Genomic DNA, 17,874 nt, shown 5'->3' with positions numbered 1-17,874 from the left:
AGTCAGTAGCCTGGCTGCAGCAACCGTTACTTCTGCCAGCCGACTAGCCGAGCAAGCCGGTGTTGGGTGAGAGAGCGTAGTTCGCTCGCTCAACACTCAGTTAATCATTGAATGTTGCCAACTCCCTCCTATTCATTATTGACTAGCGTTCAACTATGGACCTGATGCAAGAAAATTTTAATTATCGGGGTAAAGAATGAAACACCTATATTACATAAAAAAAAAAAAAAAATTTACTATTCCGTTAAACAAATTGAATAAATGACATATTTAGAGCAAAAATAAACATAATCCATTAAACTGTGGCAGTTAAATTCTATCTTTCTATCTATTGGCCGACGCCATTATCCTCGATGGGGTTACCAAGACTGAATCGTCTCTAAACCAGCCTTTCTCCCGCCAGACATGACCTTCCTCCCACTCAAACCCACTCGCCCTCATATTCCTCCTCACTCCATCCCTCCACCTCATTCTTGGTCTCCCCCTACCACTAATCCCTCACACCTGTCTGTTTCTTCTATCAGTTATGATTTGTCCTGTCTTTGAAAAGATGCGCTCTGATGGCACTGAAGCAGCAACAACGCAGAGCCTAGTCTTCATAACTGCACAAGTGTTCTTTAAAACTAGGGCACGAGATCTCCACCATTCCAAGGGGTCGGCTGTTCGCGGTATGAGCTGCTCAGAACGGAATCCTTTAACCTCCAACGTTGCCTCATTTATGGGATTTTGGGTCCCTGGCCTCAGGCTGGTGACTCGCTGCTCAAAATCTGCCCAGACAAGAGGAACTGTATCCGTAGGAGGAATGGAGGGTGGTTCATCTTCCCCCTCCTCTGTGCTGGGTGTTGCTATTGGCGGTGGTCTTGCTACCCTTGATGCAGCTGCAACTTTGTCTACTACCCTCGTCACGGCATTCTCTGCGTGTTTCTCATGAATGAATGCATGTTTCTTGAACCTGGGATCCAAATGCGCAGCCTCTGCTAGGACGTTCACCTGCTCAATTCCCCCAAATCGTTTATGCAATTCCGCCATAAGGATGTTGGTCATCTCACGGACTGGCTGGTGGGTGGACGAATTTCTCTGCCGGTGTGCAGTAGCCCTCTGGAGCCCTCGTGCCATCAGGATGGCTTTAGAGCCTGTCACAAACCTGAAACAGGAAGACATGTAGGCTACTATAATTATGTAAAATTATATTGTTTACTATACAGTTTTATTCTCTTATTGCAAATTGTATACTTATGCAATCATCACTTATTAACTTACTATCCTCTCCCACTCTCTCCCCCTGACTAGATTATTCGCTCTTTAATCTTCTTTATCACTTTTTCTTCCTCCTCTCTGTCTAACATCTTTTTGTGTTTTCTAGCAGAAGTAGTAGAAGTAGCGATAGCTGTTGACATGTGCATAAAACCCACGGCATAAGAGGGGTGGCAAGCCCGTAGTGCACATGTTATTTCCTCCCTTTTTTGGTCCTCTCAGGACAAGTCTGATCGTGGGTGCGATCCCACTCTTGTGGTGGAGGGGGTGGTTCGGCCAGACCACTTGGGGATCAACAACATCAACTCCGTGCTATATTAACAAGAATCACATAATGAATAAATTAAGTGCATATAGTAATTTGTACATACCTTTCTGAGCTCAGCTCCACAGTCACTTCCTCAAAGGGCTGAAGGACCTCGCATGCTTCATTAATAATTTCCCACTCTTCCAGAGATAGTGCCGGAAGCTGGGGATTCACTATGGCCAGTGTGGAGATGAGAGGTTCCTTGACTTCAATGATGCGCCTCAACATGTAATAAGTGGAATTCCAACGCGTAGCTATGTCTTGTTTCAGTCGCAGTTGAGGCTGTCCCATTTGCAGCTGTACCTCTCGAAGCTTAGCAGAGGCTACAGTGCTTCTACGCATGTATTCTGTAATGCCTTTTACTTTCTGGATGATCTCCTCAATCTGCTTCTGTTGGATTCCATATCTTACGTTCAGATTTAAAATATGAGCAAAACACCTCAGGTGATTCCAGTGTAGTAATTCACTAACCGCCTTCTTTATATTAACTGCATTGTCAGTGACACAGGCCACAATTTTGCCACTGATACCCCATTCAGTGGCTATTGATCTCAATTCTTTAGCCAGATTTTCAGCTGTGTGGTGTTCATTGACCTCGAAGCAGTCCAGTAAATTTGATTCAAGCTTAAAGTCATTTACATAATGGCAAGTTACAGACATGTAGCCAGTTGTTGTGTTGGACGTCCAGCAGTCAGTTGTTAAGCATACAGCGGGAGCAGCCTTGATTTTCTCGAGAAGGTCAGTTTTCACTTTATTGAATAAGTGAGGTATCATTTGCTGGGATATTGTGGGTCTGCTAGGAAGTACATAGGAGGGATTAAGGGCTTTTGTGTACTCCCTAAAACCTCTGTCATCCACAATTGAAAATGGCTGGAAGTCTGTAGCAATCATTGTAACCAAGGACTGGTCTATCTTGCTCTGCTGTAAGGGCATCATGGGCCTTGACACAAATCCTCCCATACAAGTTTGCCGCTGCCTTTTTATCGGTGGTTGTTCTTGTCCTGATGTTGTGTTTGTACTGTTGCTGGTGGTGGTTGTTGCAGATGTGCTGTTCGAAGCAAGAGATGTCATTGCTGAAGTTGTTTGTGCAACTGGAGTACTAGTATGATTCTGAAAGTCTTGTCTGTCCTCTTGTAGATGTACTGTTGGGTGTTTGCTTTTTAAATGTCTTCTCATGTTTGACGTGCTTCCCCCCCGGAAAGATAATACCAACTTGCATAGCTGGCATCGGGCATGTGTTTCGTTTTCGACAGTAAAATGCATCCAAACAGAACTTTTCCTCCTTGAACTATTCATTATTCTTTGAGCTGACTTTTTCTCCTCCTGCCTTGTTCAATATTCAGCTCTACATCTCATCCCAAGCACTGCGAGGGGACGCAGATAACTGAGGCACTGAGAGGATTGCATTAAAAAAACGTTAAGCCATTCTGAGGTGATGTAAATAGCTTTAAATTATTAATAGGATAAAGAAAAACATTTAGATTACTTAATAATTTATTATTTTATTACTAGAATAAAACAGAAATGAAAAGCACAGCGACCTGTTATTTAATGTCCTTCCCAATTCGTGAGTCACCAGTGACTCGGTGAGCCGGGCCTTGGCCGGGCCCCACCGCATCTGTCCGGGATGGCCTGAATCATGTAATTCGAGGTCTACGAAATCTTGTTCACACTCAATAATCGAGGCTGGAACACGCTGCCTGCAAGTGGTCCTGTGCTATGAGTGGTGATGTGTGCTCACACTACTGTTCATACCAAGCAGTGGTGTGAACACTGAGCAATACTTATACCGCGACCGGGTATTTCAAACTCGTGAGTGGTGAGCCGGGTCGGGCCCCGCCACATTTGCCCGGAGCGGCCTGAGTCAGTCGAGTTCTAAAAGTTATGTCACTCGTGACACTTGTGTCCATAACTCGAGGCTGAAACCCGTAGCCTGCCACGAGCTGAAGGTCTGGTCACTTGGTCAGTGAACAGCCAGTGATGGTGTGGTATGAGTGGTGGTGTGTCCTCATACCAGGCAGTGATATGAGCAGTGCACATACCACTCTCGAGTCTCAACCGAAATATAATATTAGAATATAAACTAATACTTAGTGAACGAGTTAATGAAAACAATGACTCGATACACCCAGTTCAGCGAAAGGAATCGTTCCCTGACCACGGCAGGGAAAATGTCTCTCCCATAGATAATTTTAACAATGTAAGTTGCATAACTCATCGACGGTTGATTTAAGACGGAAGTGTCATAGAAGAAATTTGGCTTAGAATTGCGTAAAGTATCAGGTGAGTTAATTAAAAATGTTAACGAAAAATCGAAAATAGCATGAGGTGTATGTGTAAAGTTAGGTCTTCCGGGACTAACTTTCATATGTGAGCGGGTGAGCGGACAGCGCACGCTCATCTGTGATAGTGATTGGCTGAAGTAAATTACGTGTAACTCGATTATTATCAGTTTGCGAGAGAAATGTCATAGAAGAAAAGAGTCTTAGAATGACCAAATCTACTAGCAGATGTTAACGAGAAGTCGAAAATCGGATGAGGGAAACGTGTAAAATTTGACCATGGTTAATTAGGTTTCCCAGCAAACACAACGTATGTACAACGTTGTGGAAAAGTTGTCTATAAGTTATATAAGTTATAACGTTGTAACAACGTTGAGAAAACGTTTACTTGGAATGTTATCTCGCAACTATGTAGCAACATTATCCTAAAACATTGTCTAAATGTTGCTGCTATGGTTTCTAAGTAATGTTATATAATTACGTTGTTCTAACGTTCATATTACATTGATTTATATATGAATATTAAGGTGTGCCGGAAATATCCCAGCAAACCAGGAAAGACGGCTTGCCACAGGCAAGGCAATAGAGAGGGAGGATCAAGTTGTTATATAGCAGGGGGAACAACCCTCCCCCGAGCCTGCAACTATCCGCAGGGGACTCTTTGCTGGCTTTCCGTGGTGACGTGTGTTGAAGTCTAAATTTGCTTGGAGTTTTCGTCTCCGAGAATTTTGTTTACATTTGTGAATTACGAGCCTAAATATACCATAATAAGCAAAATACTGGAGAGTATATTCCAATATCAACACTGCAATAGCAGTTTTCATTTATGTAACATCGAATTAACGCTGAATAATTTGGCGACGAAATGAGTACTCGAAGGTGCCATTTGTTCTTAAAGTTACCTAGGGCGGTATGCATAAAACCTTCTAAACCTCCTAAGAGCTGGAAACAGGTCCTAACTTCGCTAAGAGAAGGTTCCAAGTCGTAAGAGCATATCATAAAATGTCCTACCGAGTTAAGAGTACTCATAAATCTGCAGAACAGTAGGAGTACAACCTACCCACTCCTAACTTGTTTACGATCTACTCCTAGTGATCATGGCGGAACAACAACAAAGGCGCCAGCGCACTTTCAAGGAAAGATAAAACCCACTTGAATTATTTGACGACCGTGAACTTATAAGAAGATATAGGCTGGATCATGCTGGAATTCTGTTTGTGACTGACTTGATCTGAGATGCCATAACCAGCCCTACATCCAGGAACAAAGCCCTCTCTGCTGAGTTGAAAGTGATGTTGACATTAAGATACCTAGCAACAGGAAAAATGCAACTTTGTAGTAATGATGATTTTGGGCCTACTCAGCCAACTATCAGCAGAGCCATAACACAAACAGTACATGCATTATCAAGACCAAATATTGTGAGACAGTTTATCCGCTTCCCTATACATCCAAGAGATATTCAAAGGAATCAGGCAGAATTTATGGCTATTGCAGGTTTTCCTGGTGTGGTTGGAGTCATTGATGGGACCCACATCAGAATAATTTCTCCTAAAGACTATGAGCATGAGTATGTAAACAGGAAAAATTTTCACAGCATCAATATACAAATAGCATTTGATGCACAGTACAATATCGTTGATCTTGTGGCAAAATGGCCTGGAGCTACCCATGATGCCCGGATATTACGTGAGAGTGGTCTGCACATGGTCATGGAAAGAAATTTAGTACCTATCAGATGCCATCTACTGGGAGACTCTGCCTATCCGTCCAAGCGATAGCTTCTGACACCATATCTGCGGCCTCAAACCAACGCTCAGGAGAGATACAACAGGTAACTTTCTTATTATTTATTGGTTTGCTTAGGGTATTTGGTTAAGTTGCTAGGTTAGGCTTATCAATTTTTTTTACTGTGATCATACACACACACACACACACACACATTATAAAGAGAGAGAGAGAGAGAGAGAGAGAGAGAGGTATATATACTATGCAAACTCAGCACTAAGTAAAGCTGTTTCAAGTACATTTAGTTCCAAACCAAATTCCATCCACGTAAAAACCGTGAAAATGTACAAAAATGTTAAGCTTTGTTTCAAGTTAATGCTCCACAATCATTACAGTAATAATGTCAGGTCAGAAAAGAAACAAGGTATCTAAATAGGTAAAGTTTCAGAAGCTGCCAACCAAACCACAGACCTATCAAAACCTAACATCCTAATTGACCTAACCAAACTGAGCAAAGCAAGAAAACCAAATTTACTAAAGCAGACTTACCTCATAATTCATATTAGTAACTTGTGCACTAATACCATTCCTGTATTGCATATGCATTATTTATGTCAGTATATTTGGCAGTTGTATCTTGCAAAACTTCCTGCTAATTTCATCAAAGAAGGTTTGCTTCTTCACATAATTAGTCATAACTGCTAAATGATATTTTCCATATTGCTGTCAGATTAGGTTTTCAACTACAGTTCATAACATGCCGAAAAAAGTAAATTATAGAGGAGAAACAGTGTACAGGGAAGAAAAGGGAACCGTATCTTTTTTTTATCTGGAGGCTTTTGCTTGAGCCCTAGAAAGGTGCCTTCAAAAATGAACGATGAGTGAGGGAAAAAAAAAAAAAAAAAAAAAGGCCAAAGCGAATTGCCTTTACATTCTATTTTTTGTTCCACATCGTGTTGCCTGTACTGAGTTTAGCAATTCATTCATGATTTGATGGAGAGATCTGATAATATCAACATGAGGAAGCTTATTCTCTTGTCACTGTAGTATTTCATTCAGGTAAAGTCAGGTCACATTAGGATAGAATGAGGTGGCTGACTACTGTGGCACCAGTTTATGTGACGGTGATTTCATAATTTTGTGTCATTGCAACCACTTCCTTAAAGCTTAAGCCTGGCAATGTGCATATGAACAGCAAAAATGTTAAGGTTATATACTGTATATTTCAGAGCTCACAAGCAGACACGGTCGGTTGTTGAGAGAGGTATAGGGCATCTGAAACGTCGATTGCATGTCCTCCATGGAGAAATCAGGCTTTGTCCTGGGAAAACCTGTGAGGTCATTACTGCCTGTGGCGTCCTGTACAACATCTGCAAACAGCGAAATATAAACCTATCAGACGAGCACCACGAGCCTGAAGATGGAGTCGGTGGCAACCCTTTGCCGCTTCCAGAGGCAGCTGCAGTAGGACATGCACGAGATGGCCTCCGCTAGAGATTTTTTTGTAATCTGCACTTTGGGTGAGTTGTGTAAATATAACATCAATATTTGATGATAATAAAGTACTGTAATGACATGATGAACTTAACCATGATCTGAGTTGTTCAACTTACAAAATGTATTCTATTTCCTGTTTTTGCGGAAATGATGAGTGATCTTGATGTTCACCAATGCCCCACTGCCAGGTAAGATGTCCACCCAATGCATCTTCATCATCATCATGGCTGTTCTTCTATATCCCCACTATCATGTCATTAGAAGGCTTATAAATGAAACATGCTACTTATACAAAACAAATATATTTTTCCAAAAAATATAATATCCCTGGTCTGAGCATTATTGCACTATTGTTTCTAGAATAAATTATCCATTATTCACTTAACTGTGTGGGCATTGCACATTTTCAAACTTACAACTTACAGTTATTAATTAGGCAATTGGTTTTCCAACCGTTTTTTCTGGAGTTCAAGTAATTCAATTTCTGCCTTATGTTTTTCAAGTTCATTTTTTTTACGAAGTTCAAGTAATTCAATTTCTAATTTTAGTTTCTTCTTTGTTAGATCCTCAACATCCTCATCTCTAAGAGGATGTTGATGCTGCACTGGTGTTGCTGGAGGCATGGGTGACTGTTGTGGTGGTGGTGCTGCAGCGACACGTGCCACCTCTGCTGGTTGTGATGGTGGTAGGAGTGCTGCCTCTGCTGGTGGTGGTCGATGCATGGGTGCCTCTGCTGGTGGAGATGCTGCCAGAGGAGCTTCCTCTGCTGGTAATGGGGCCAATATTGAGTTTTCACTGTAACCAAGGAAAGTGCCATTAGTATTAAATATAATCTGTTCAGTAAATTATATACTACAGTGTATATTTTGTAATGAAAAACAAAATAATTTTTGCACTGATGTAAACAGGAATGTATCGTAGCTGTTGTGCATACCATACCTATGCAATGAATTGCACATGATAAATAAAGTTATGTAAAATGAGTGTAAGGTCATTTCATAGCAGTTCCTTCAAGAAACAATGTACAATAATTTCACAGTATATTACAATAAATATATTGTTTCCAGTTGCTGCCCATTACTGAAAAATATGAACTTCAATTTAAAACACCTATAGTAGATTCACTGAAACAGTGTTCTCTATTGCTCCAAGGATGTCACATCAAGAAGCCATCCTTCTCAGAAAGAACAGTATGATTATTTTATTTAACAAAACCATGATTCATACAGCTTAAAGTTGGAAAGTATCTCATTTATTTTCATCTAATATTAAAGCAAATGAGACTGTCATCTGATGTTTCATTGAATACTGTCATCTGATATTAAAACACTCCTTGTTATAAGATACACTGTATGACTGGGCAGTTGGTATTTACCTGTCTATTATGATAGTCTGCACCAACTCATAGGTTGAATCTGAACCCCGTTCATGTCCTCCCACAGACTTAGTGCCTTCACCCAAAATGTCCCACACTGCTTGGGTTATCACATCTAACTCCTCTGTGGCTGGACTTCCACCTGTAAATATCCCATTCATTTGATAGTACAACAGATATAAATACTCAGAAGTATTCTTTGTAGCTGGCACAACTTGAACAGTAGCCTACGATATATCCAAAAAAATCACAAATTATATCCAAGATTTAATGTTATTGGATCCCATTCGATAACATGTATAATATACTGTTATTGGTGGGAATGAATGAACACCTAAGCCAGTTTGGATCAATGTGTGGGAAAATGGTCTTCAATGAGGTTCATGCAATACAATTGAGAGTAAGTTACCAAATTATAACTCATATATGATCAAAATTAATACAATAAAGGTGTAAAATTGGCAACAAAATGTAGGATAGCTCCCAATACGGCAATGTGTACGACTATAAAGACTAATAAAATTTGCACGGATTTGGTAGACGATAATCATATCATATAAAGAAAAATTAAAATACAATTATCATATTGATATAATTAACTTATTAGGATCAAATACAGGTATTGGTGAGGTTAAGCCAGTATGGGAAAAAAATGGTAACAGATTAACCTTGTCCCCTAATTAATCTTAAGGTTCATCATCACTGGTGCCAGTTTGCCTCAGTCTATGTGTCAAATTGATAACGATATGCAGTATAATTAAGAGCTTCAGAACTGTGCCGAAATTAAAATGCTATGATAATGATACCAAGGCTGAAGTGTACTGAGAAAAATGGACCAGTGAAATATACTGTACATGCAGGGGAGCTTTCATCCATTTTACCCAATTAAGTTTTTTTTTCAAAGGATTGAGAGTGTCATGACAATACTGCCTAATAAAATAATGAACACAAAACAACTAAGTTACATAGCATTCTGCGATTTGGAATGCCACCATAAGCTGGGCTCCCAATACTATCTATCTATTGCCAGACGCCTCAATCCCGTTTGGGGTGGCCACAAACAAATCGCCTCCAAGTCGCCCTGTCCCCCGCCATTTCACTGCCCTGCTCCCAACTCACACCCCCCTCTCTCATATACCTCTCCACCCCATCCCTCCATCTCATCCTCGGCCTCCCCATCCCTCTTCCCTCCACCTCACTCACATACACTCTCTTCGTCAGTCATTCACCCTCCATCCTCTCCACATGGCCAAACCACCTCAGTGTGTTCCTCATAACGCTTCCTATCACATCCACATCCACACCACAACGCTCCTTTAAATCCTCATTCGTCAGCCTGTCTCTCCATGTGACTCCACAGGCTTCTCCTAAATAACTCATTTCCACTGCTCTCACTCTTGACTTGTGTCCTTCCAACAACGTCCAAGCTTCACTTCCGTACGTTAGAGTTGGTATCACAATACTGTCATGTAGTAACTTTTTCACTTCCATGCTCACTTCCCTGTTTCTTATCACTGCTTTCAAAGAACCAGGAACCTTTCTTCCCTGCTGTACCCTTTCACGCACTTCACCCTCCAAACCTCCATCCTTACTCATCACACTACCCAAGTATTTAAACGTACTCACATTTTCCAATTCCTCACCATCCAACCTCACTGTACATTCACTGACTTCACCTCTCTCAAAGACCATCACTTTACTCTTCCCTACATTCACCTTTAGATTCCGTTTCTTACACACTCTCCCAAACTCATCCACCAAGCCTTGCAGCTCCCCTTCGTCTCCCAATACATTTTCATAATATTTAGCACATGCCACAACTGGAATTCATTATACAGCAACATTTCCAAACACTTTTCTCCCACAACACTTTTGTTACAAGTAAAATAATTTACAGTAGGTCTCCCCAACCCCAACATCCCTGTTAGAGCAGGGAATATACCATAACTAGAAAATGGGGAGGGGCCTAGCTAGGGTGGAACAAGCGTCCCCTGCTATAATTTGGCAGGGAGAAGCAATTATGATATTCATAGAAGTAACTGTCACTGATACATTACATGGTACACATTCCACAAAAAAGCTACAGTGCATGTTCTGCAGTTAACAAACAATGATACAGTATTTGCAGTGGACTATGAAGATGAATATAATATTTCTCTATTTCACCACAAGACATCAGTGCATGCAATGCTGTTGGCATATTTCAGTAAAGCACCCCCACCCTGAGTGAAATCCTGGCTGTGCTAATTTTAAATGGGCAATACCCAATAACATCAACTATCAAATGAGAACAGATAATAGGAAAACATTAACGAGCACAGTTTAACTTCAGAAATCCATTTGTGGCATTTGTTAAAGTACCAATAATTGTATAAGACTAATACAGATTTCTTCTAAACTTAATAATTCAATGTTGACTCACCAGTTCCAGTCATCTGCCTCTTGAATGCTTCTATTTTTTCTTTTGCCTTTGACTGCAGCATGTACCACCTTTTTTCACACTCCACTTTGGTTCTGATTGCATGAGGGTGTGAAGAGTTGATGCGGTTTGTAATCTCTTCCCAGGCCTGCTGCTTCATTCTTGCCGTCAATTGTGGAGAAAGTCCATCCATCCATCCATCGCCAGACGCCATGTATCCCACACGGGGTGGCCAAGGGCTTAGAGTTAATTGTTTTACAGGGAGGGGCACTAATCCTCCACCAACCCCACTTGACACGTAGGGATGCCAACAGCATCTGGTGTTCCCAGGCGGTCACCCATCCAGGTACTAACCAGACCCAACGTTGCTTCTTCCCGTCCGATCAGCGAAGTTAAGCAACGTTGGAGAAAGTGACTCCTTAATTATTCGTTTCTTCTCATTAAGAAGAGACAACAGATGAAGTGTTTCATCCTGTGTCCAGTTGGCCTTTCTTTAGCGCTTGGGTTTTGGGGTGGATGTTTGTTGTGGCTGAAATGCCTCCATTGTTCTTTGTGTTGATTATGGCTTCTTTAAGCCTCACTTGTGAAGAATTCTCGATGTTATTGTTTACGTCCGATCAGTCTGTGATCGGTCAGAAATCTATGTAGTGGAAAATATATAATGATTCTAAGTGATTTTATTACAAATTTAGCATTATTTTCACAAATAAATAAAATAATATGTCTTTAGAAAATAATATGCAGATAAAAATACTTTTATTAAGTTATTTGGGTTGTTTTCTACCACACGTCGCTGCTATCTGTAGCGAAAGATTCACGTCTTAGCACCCTTTAAAGAGGAGGTCGTAACTCTCCAAACTCACAGTTAGGAGGACTCCTATCCACAATTATGTATCAGTCGTATGTCCAGCTCCCAGCAAGGATGTTGGCTGGGGATTAAAGAGTAACTTTAAGTGGCGGTCATAGATAGTTTTATGCATACCGCCCCTAGTAGACAAGCTTCTTTTGGGGCTCCCATCTATCAACCATTCTATGAATATGGACTTCATCATATAGGATCACATAATGTCGTACAAAACTCATTACTTCTCCTCCATTAAAAGTAATACTTCACATTACATACACTGTTACATAGATTCAGGTTCGGGTACTGGTTTCCACCTGTCTAGCCTAGCTTTGAACATACCAATAGTAGGGGCAGTGGCCACCTTTTCAGGAAGGGAGCAACTCTCACACTAAAAGAATTTACCCTAGTTAGTGTCCTCCAATGTCCTGTCTTTTTTAACTTGCAGGTGTACTGCCTTCGCTGTATTCAAAGAAAACACTATAATCAACATTCTCCATCCCTTTCAATATTTTTTAAGTTTAAATTAAATCTCCTCGACGTCTTCTCTGTTCCGGCGTTAACAGGTTCAGTCGCTCACATCGTTTCTCATAGTCCAAGTCCTTGAGTTCAGGTACAAGCTTGGTCATCCTACGCTGTACTTTCTCTAATTCGATAATGTCCTTTTTATAATACTGTGACCAGCTTTGCACCACATACTTCAAATGAGGTCGCACTAGGTATGAATACAAAGTTCTACACATGCCCAAGTCCATATGAGAGAAGTTCCGTATGATCAGTCTTACCAACATGTTGGCTTTGGCTGCTACATTTGTAATATGCTGGGTCGGCTTAAGGTCAGATGATATTAACACTCCAAGATCCTATTCCACTGCAGATTATTTTAATTCAACCCCATTTAATTCGTACATGTGCCAAGGATTTCTGTGCCCTGTTGAACTCAGCAACCATTTTTTTACTCCACTCTTGAAGTTTCACCAAGTCCCTCTGCATAGACTGGATGTCTTTGAAGTTGTTAATTTCCTTAAAAATTTTAGCATCATTAGCAAACAGAAGAGTTGGACATGCCAACTCCTCAGCCAAGTTAATTATAAACACTAAAAATATAACCGGACCAAGTACTGATCCCTGGTGCATACCTGACGTTACTTCCAACTTTTCTGATTTCACTCCTCTAATTTCCACCAACTATACTGTGTCAGATAAAAAATCAGTTATGCACTTTAATAGCTTACCCTCTACTCCAAAGGCTTTCAACCTGGTCAGTAATCATATATGGGGTACTGTAACGAATGCTTTCTTACAGTCTAACTAATTTACGTCTACTGGTGTTTGATGATCCACTGCAACTGTCAAGCTCTCCATATAGACCAGAAGGTTAGTTAGGGTACTTCTCCTTTGTCTAAAACCGTGATTTGTTGCTGATTAGATAATTGTCTTCTAAGTGTTTTACCAACTTACACCTTATCATAATCTCGCATACTTTACAGTGCACACCTGTCAAAGCCGGTGGTCTATAATTCAGTGGATACAAATTATCACCGTTTTTGTAAATTGAGCTCGCTTTAGATATTTTCCACAGAACTGGTACCTCACCTATGTTAATAGAACTACTTATAATCACTGAAACTGGTAAAGCCAGCTCTTTATGACACTCTGACAAAAGTTTAAGGTGTATACCATCTGGCCCCATAGCTTTGTTAACATCCAGTGTTTTCAAGTCCCCGCTGAGGGGAGTCACCTTGATGTGGTGGCGGGTCTTGAAGCGTGGCTGGCAATGCCACCTACTTGGGAGGCCTGCCTACCTTTGTAGGGTTTGGTATTTGTCGGCCTCGTGGACCAAGCACCTCCTACATCGCTGGTGGAGGAGGCCTGTTGGTGATGCTAGTCCCTGCTCGCTTGCCATCTAGGGCAGGACTGTTGCCTCCCCACGTGTTTGCCGTGCATGGCGTCCCATAATGCTGGGAGACGGGAGTCCTGGAGGTTGAGCGATGCTGCACGGTGCACCCTGCAGCTAGCAATACACCTCTTTGGTCCCTTATTCTGGCTAGACGGGTGGCCTGGTTGGGTCTGACTAGGTCAATCGGCTGGTCATGCGTTGGCTAGGGTCAAGTGGGCACTGGGGGGCCTGGTGGCTCCTACCGTCCTGGCGTCACCCTTGCCAAGGTCCCACAGTGGTTACCCGTGTATACTCTCCTGCTACCTCTGGGGTCGCCAGTGGTGTTGTCCCTGGCATACGACCTCCCCTTGTTGGGCTCCATGGTGGGTAGAGGGGTGGGGGAATGAAGGTTTTTGTTAAAGCACATGGCCAACAAAAAAACAAATTTCATTGACGACTCTGGCTCTGTCCTTGGCGACTCCCTTATTGCCACCTTGAAGCCTTACCAGGCCCCTGGTGAATGTCCTCCTTTGCCCCAGCATTCAACTGGGACTGGGAGGTGGTCACGCCGGGTAGGTACGGCTCTGGGGTTGAACGGAGAACTGGTGCCAGCTTCTTATGCAAAATATCTGGTTTTGAAATCCTCCATAGGAGGGTCAGTTCTAGATGTTGACATCTTTGAGCTGCACCACCATAGTGTCAGTTTGTGGAAGAGAGCCCAAGAGCACTTCCCAGGGAGATGGAAGCATTCTCATTGAGGTGTCCACCCCAGAGGAGAGCTCCCGGCTAATGAACTTGACCTCTGTTGCAGGTTCTGATGTTACCTGTGTTCCTCATGGAACCTTCAACCAGTGTAAGGCAGTCATTTTCTCTCGTGACATCCTCCGATACTCAGAGGAACGATTGTTGGAAGAGCTGCGGTCGTTTGGTGTGGTGAAAGTTGAGCGCCTTCAAAAAAAGATAGATGAGATCTTGACTCCGACTCCAACATTGTTCTTGACATTTGATAAATTGACATTGCCTAGGTCCATGAAACTGGCATGGCTATTGCTTCCTGTGAAGCTGTATGTGCCAACCCCAAAGTGCTGTTTTCACTGCCAGGGGTATGGACATGTTAGCCAATTTTGCCGCCGCTCACAGGCTGGCCTTCCTGGTGTCTGTACCTCCTGTGGCAGACCAAGTCATGCCAATGACTGTCCAGGACCCCTTAAATGCTATCACTGTGGGGGCCCTCATGCGGTATCTTCCAAAAACTGTCCTCGCTACTGCCTGGAAAAGGAGATTTTATCGATTCAAACACTTGAGAAGGTTTCATTCCCTGAGGCTAAGAAGAGAGCCTAGACTCGCTTCTTTCAGCCCGGTGTTATTTATGCTTCTGTCCCTTCTGGAATACCAGTACACCGCCCTATGTCTCAGAGACAGCCTCGACCCAATCCAGTGCCCACTGCATCACCTAGTGCTTTGCGGGATGCTGTCCCTATCATTCATACTGTTTGTGAAAATGAACCTCGCGCACCTCCTACTGTGACTGTTTCTGCCCCCACTTCGGTGGCTGATGACTTGCACACTTCTGTGGTGATGACTGATGTCCACGTTGACCAGACTCCTTCTCCTGTCCTACCCAGTCTGAGCAAGGCTCTACCTGTACATGGCAAACGTCACCATTGTTCGTCAGAGTCCCTGAGCATGAAGACCGGCCACCTAAGGTCTCTGTTGTCGACCCTTCTGTCGACACCTCTCCTCTTCCCTTTGCTCAGCAGGCTGAGGGACCTACCCAGGCGACATCCGAAACAGCAGGTTCACCTCCGTCCCATCCCCACCTGGGGATGTTGTTGGACAGCTCATTGGTGCTTCAGATCTGCAGGATAGGATGACCTCCTCAAATGATTCGAGTCCTGTGGACTCTACTTCCAATTCTGCGGCTTCTGGTAAGAGCACTGGCCGTCCTACACCTTCAAAAACAGCCTCCAAGCCACCTTCCAAACAAACTGGTATGCCCACTCAAAGAAGGAGTATTGTAAAACTTACTAACTCAGCCTCTCGTTTACCCACGGATATTCGACAGAGGGTGCGATTTTCTGGTGCTGGGCAGGCCCCTGTGAAAGGCCTTCATAAGCATCAATCCAAACCCTCTCGCTTGTCAGGTGTACAGTCTCGCACTCAGTCATCCTTCCTCCATTATGGGTTTTATCATCCAGTGGAACTGTTGGGGTTTACGTGCTAACTATGAGGAACTTTGTCATATTGTTTCTCAATTTACTCCTCTGTGTATGTGCATCCAGGAGACCATGGTAGGTGATGCTGTTCCTTCTGGTCCTTCTGGCTACCATGCCTTTTATTCAGAACCTGTACCGGGTCAAGGTCGTCATGGAGGTGCTGCTATCTTCCTGCGCCAGGATATTCCGTACAGTCATATGGTCATCTCTACTCTCGTGCAGGCTGTCACTGTCCGGATGTTTTTACGTCGGCAGTATACAGTTTGCAGTCTTTATCTACCTTCCAGTGCTGTTGTTGAAAGGGTGGATCTGGAACAACTTATTCGTGGCCTTCCTTCTCCCTTTTTGTTACTGGGAGATATGAATGGACACCATCCACTATGGAGAAACAGTGAGGCCAACCCTCAGGGTGTCATGCTGGCCTCTTTAGTGGAAGATGAGGGGTTGGGCATTTTCAGTGCTGATAAAATGACTTATTTCCATAACCAGCCTGGAACATTTACTGCCATTGATTTGTCTTTATGCTCAGCTGATGCAGTTTTAGATTTTACCTGGGATGTGTTGCCAGACCTGTATGGCAGTGACCATTTTCCCTTACTTTTAACTGCTAGTGCAGGTAGACCTCAGCCACATCTTCCTTGCTGGCTTCTGGATAAGGCTGACTGGCCACGTTTCAGGGACTTAAGTTCCACTTCCCTTTCTGTCCATGAGTTTGGCTGTCTTACTGAGGCAGTGTCATATTTTACTGACTTGTTGCACTCAGCAGCCCTTTAACTATTCCAAGAACGAAGGGTCAGTTTCCTAAATGTCCGGTTCCTTGGTGGAACTCTGAGTGCAGTTACACAGTGAAAGCCAAACGAGTCGCCTTCTCTCGACTTCGTCGTCACCGTGGGGATCCTCAGTATTTGGTGGCATATCAGAGGGCACGAGCTCATATAAGGTGGGTTTTAAAGGAGGCCAGGCGTTCATCCTGGAAGGGTTATGTTTCCTTCATCAATTCGAGGACTTCCATCACCCAGGAGTGGAATCGAGTAAGGAAAATTTCAGGGAAATTTACTGCCCCCTCACCTCCCGTTTTATCCACAGCAGGTGGAACTGTGGCTGATCCTTTTGCTGTTGCAGAGTTGCTCGCTGATCATTTTGCCAGTGTGTCACAGAAGGATGCGGATACGCCTTCAGCTTGCAACCGTCGGCGCCTAGAGTCTCGTGATCTCAGTTTTACCTCTGCTGGGGGAGAGCCTTACAATGTTCCATTTTCAATTTCTGAACTCCAGGCAGCTCTGTCGCAGTGCCATGACTTTTCTCCTGGTTATGATGATATTCCTTATGCCTTTTTAAGTCACCTGTCTGATGAGTCCCTTTTGTTTTTGCTTTCTCTTTTTAATAAGATCTGGAGTTTCTGGCTAGCTGGGGTGTTGCTGTGGTTATCCCCATCCCCAAACCACATAAGGACCACCTACAGGCAACAAATTATCGGCCTATTTCTCTAACGTCATGTATATGTAAAGTTTTGGAAAAGATGGTCAATGTTAGGCATGTTTGGTTTTTGGAGAAAGATGACTTCTTATCCCCTGCCCAGTTTTGTTTTCGAACAATGCGATCTACCTCTGATACACTGCTGTCCTTGGAATCTGCTGTCTGTGAGGCTTTCTCCACTAACCAACACCAGGTCACGGTCTTCTTTGACCTGGAGAAGGCGTATGACACTGCCTGGCGTCATGGTATTTTACTCTCTCTTCATGAGTCTGGTCTTCGTGGACGCTTACCTATTTTTATTCAACAATTTTTATCTAACCGAATTTTAAGGGTGCGAGTGGGAGGAGTGTTTTCTAATGCCCGACCACTAGAAGATGGAGTACCACAGAGGAGTATCCTTAGCCCCTTAACCGCGGGGCGTCACTTTCGTGACGCTTGGGAGCAAGGGGTCATACCGCGGGGCGTCGCTTTTGTGATTCTGTGTTATTTTGAATTCACCCAGGCTTCCAAGTGGGGGCTTGTATCATCTATCAGTACTGCCAATGTCCAACACTAGTCAGCACTCCTAATCTCATCTGTACTCCCATCCATTGTTGA

The 17,874-nt window shown here is 43.0% G+C and overlaps 1 protein-coding gene across 1 annotated transcript; it reads right to left on the bottom strand.

Moving 5' to 3' along the window:
• Positions 1–498: 498 nt before the first annotated feature.
• On the bottom strand, positions 499–2,632 carry LOC145415410 (E3 SUMO-protein ligase ZBED1-like). The gene is made up of 2 exons (XM_080284693.1): positions 1,626–2,632; positions 499–1,144 (listed from the first exon to the last, which is right to left on the bottom strand). The coding sequence occupies exons 1-2, from the start codon at positions 2,630–2,632 to the stop codon at positions 499–501; spliced, it is 1,653 nt and encodes a 550-aa protein (XP_080140819.1).
• Positions 2,633–17,874: the final 15,242 nt, after the last annotated feature.

The sequence above is a fragment of the Coenobita brevimanus genome, chromosome 102, assembly GCF_032717465.1.
Source record: "Coenobita brevimanus isolate Jiangsu-jjx chromosome 102, ASM3271746v2, whole genome shotgun sequence".
NCBI classification, from domain to species: domain Eukaryota; kingdom Metazoa; phylum Arthropoda; class Malacostraca; order Decapoda; family Coenobitidae; genus Coenobita; species Coenobita brevimanus.
Note: the sequence above shows the minus strand (reverse complement) of the source record. Positions and strands in the feature narration are given on the sequence as shown.

Excerpts from the sequence above, each read along its gene's own strand:
- LOC145415410 (XM_080284693.1), bottom strand. The coding sequence starts at position 2,632 with ATGACATCTCTTGCTTCGAACAGCACATCTGCAACAACCACCACCAGC. Across the intron at positions 1,145-1,625 it reads GTGGAGCTGAGCTCAGAAAG|GTTTGTGACAGGCTCTAAAG; the intron begins GTATGTACAAAT and ends TTCCTGTTTCAG.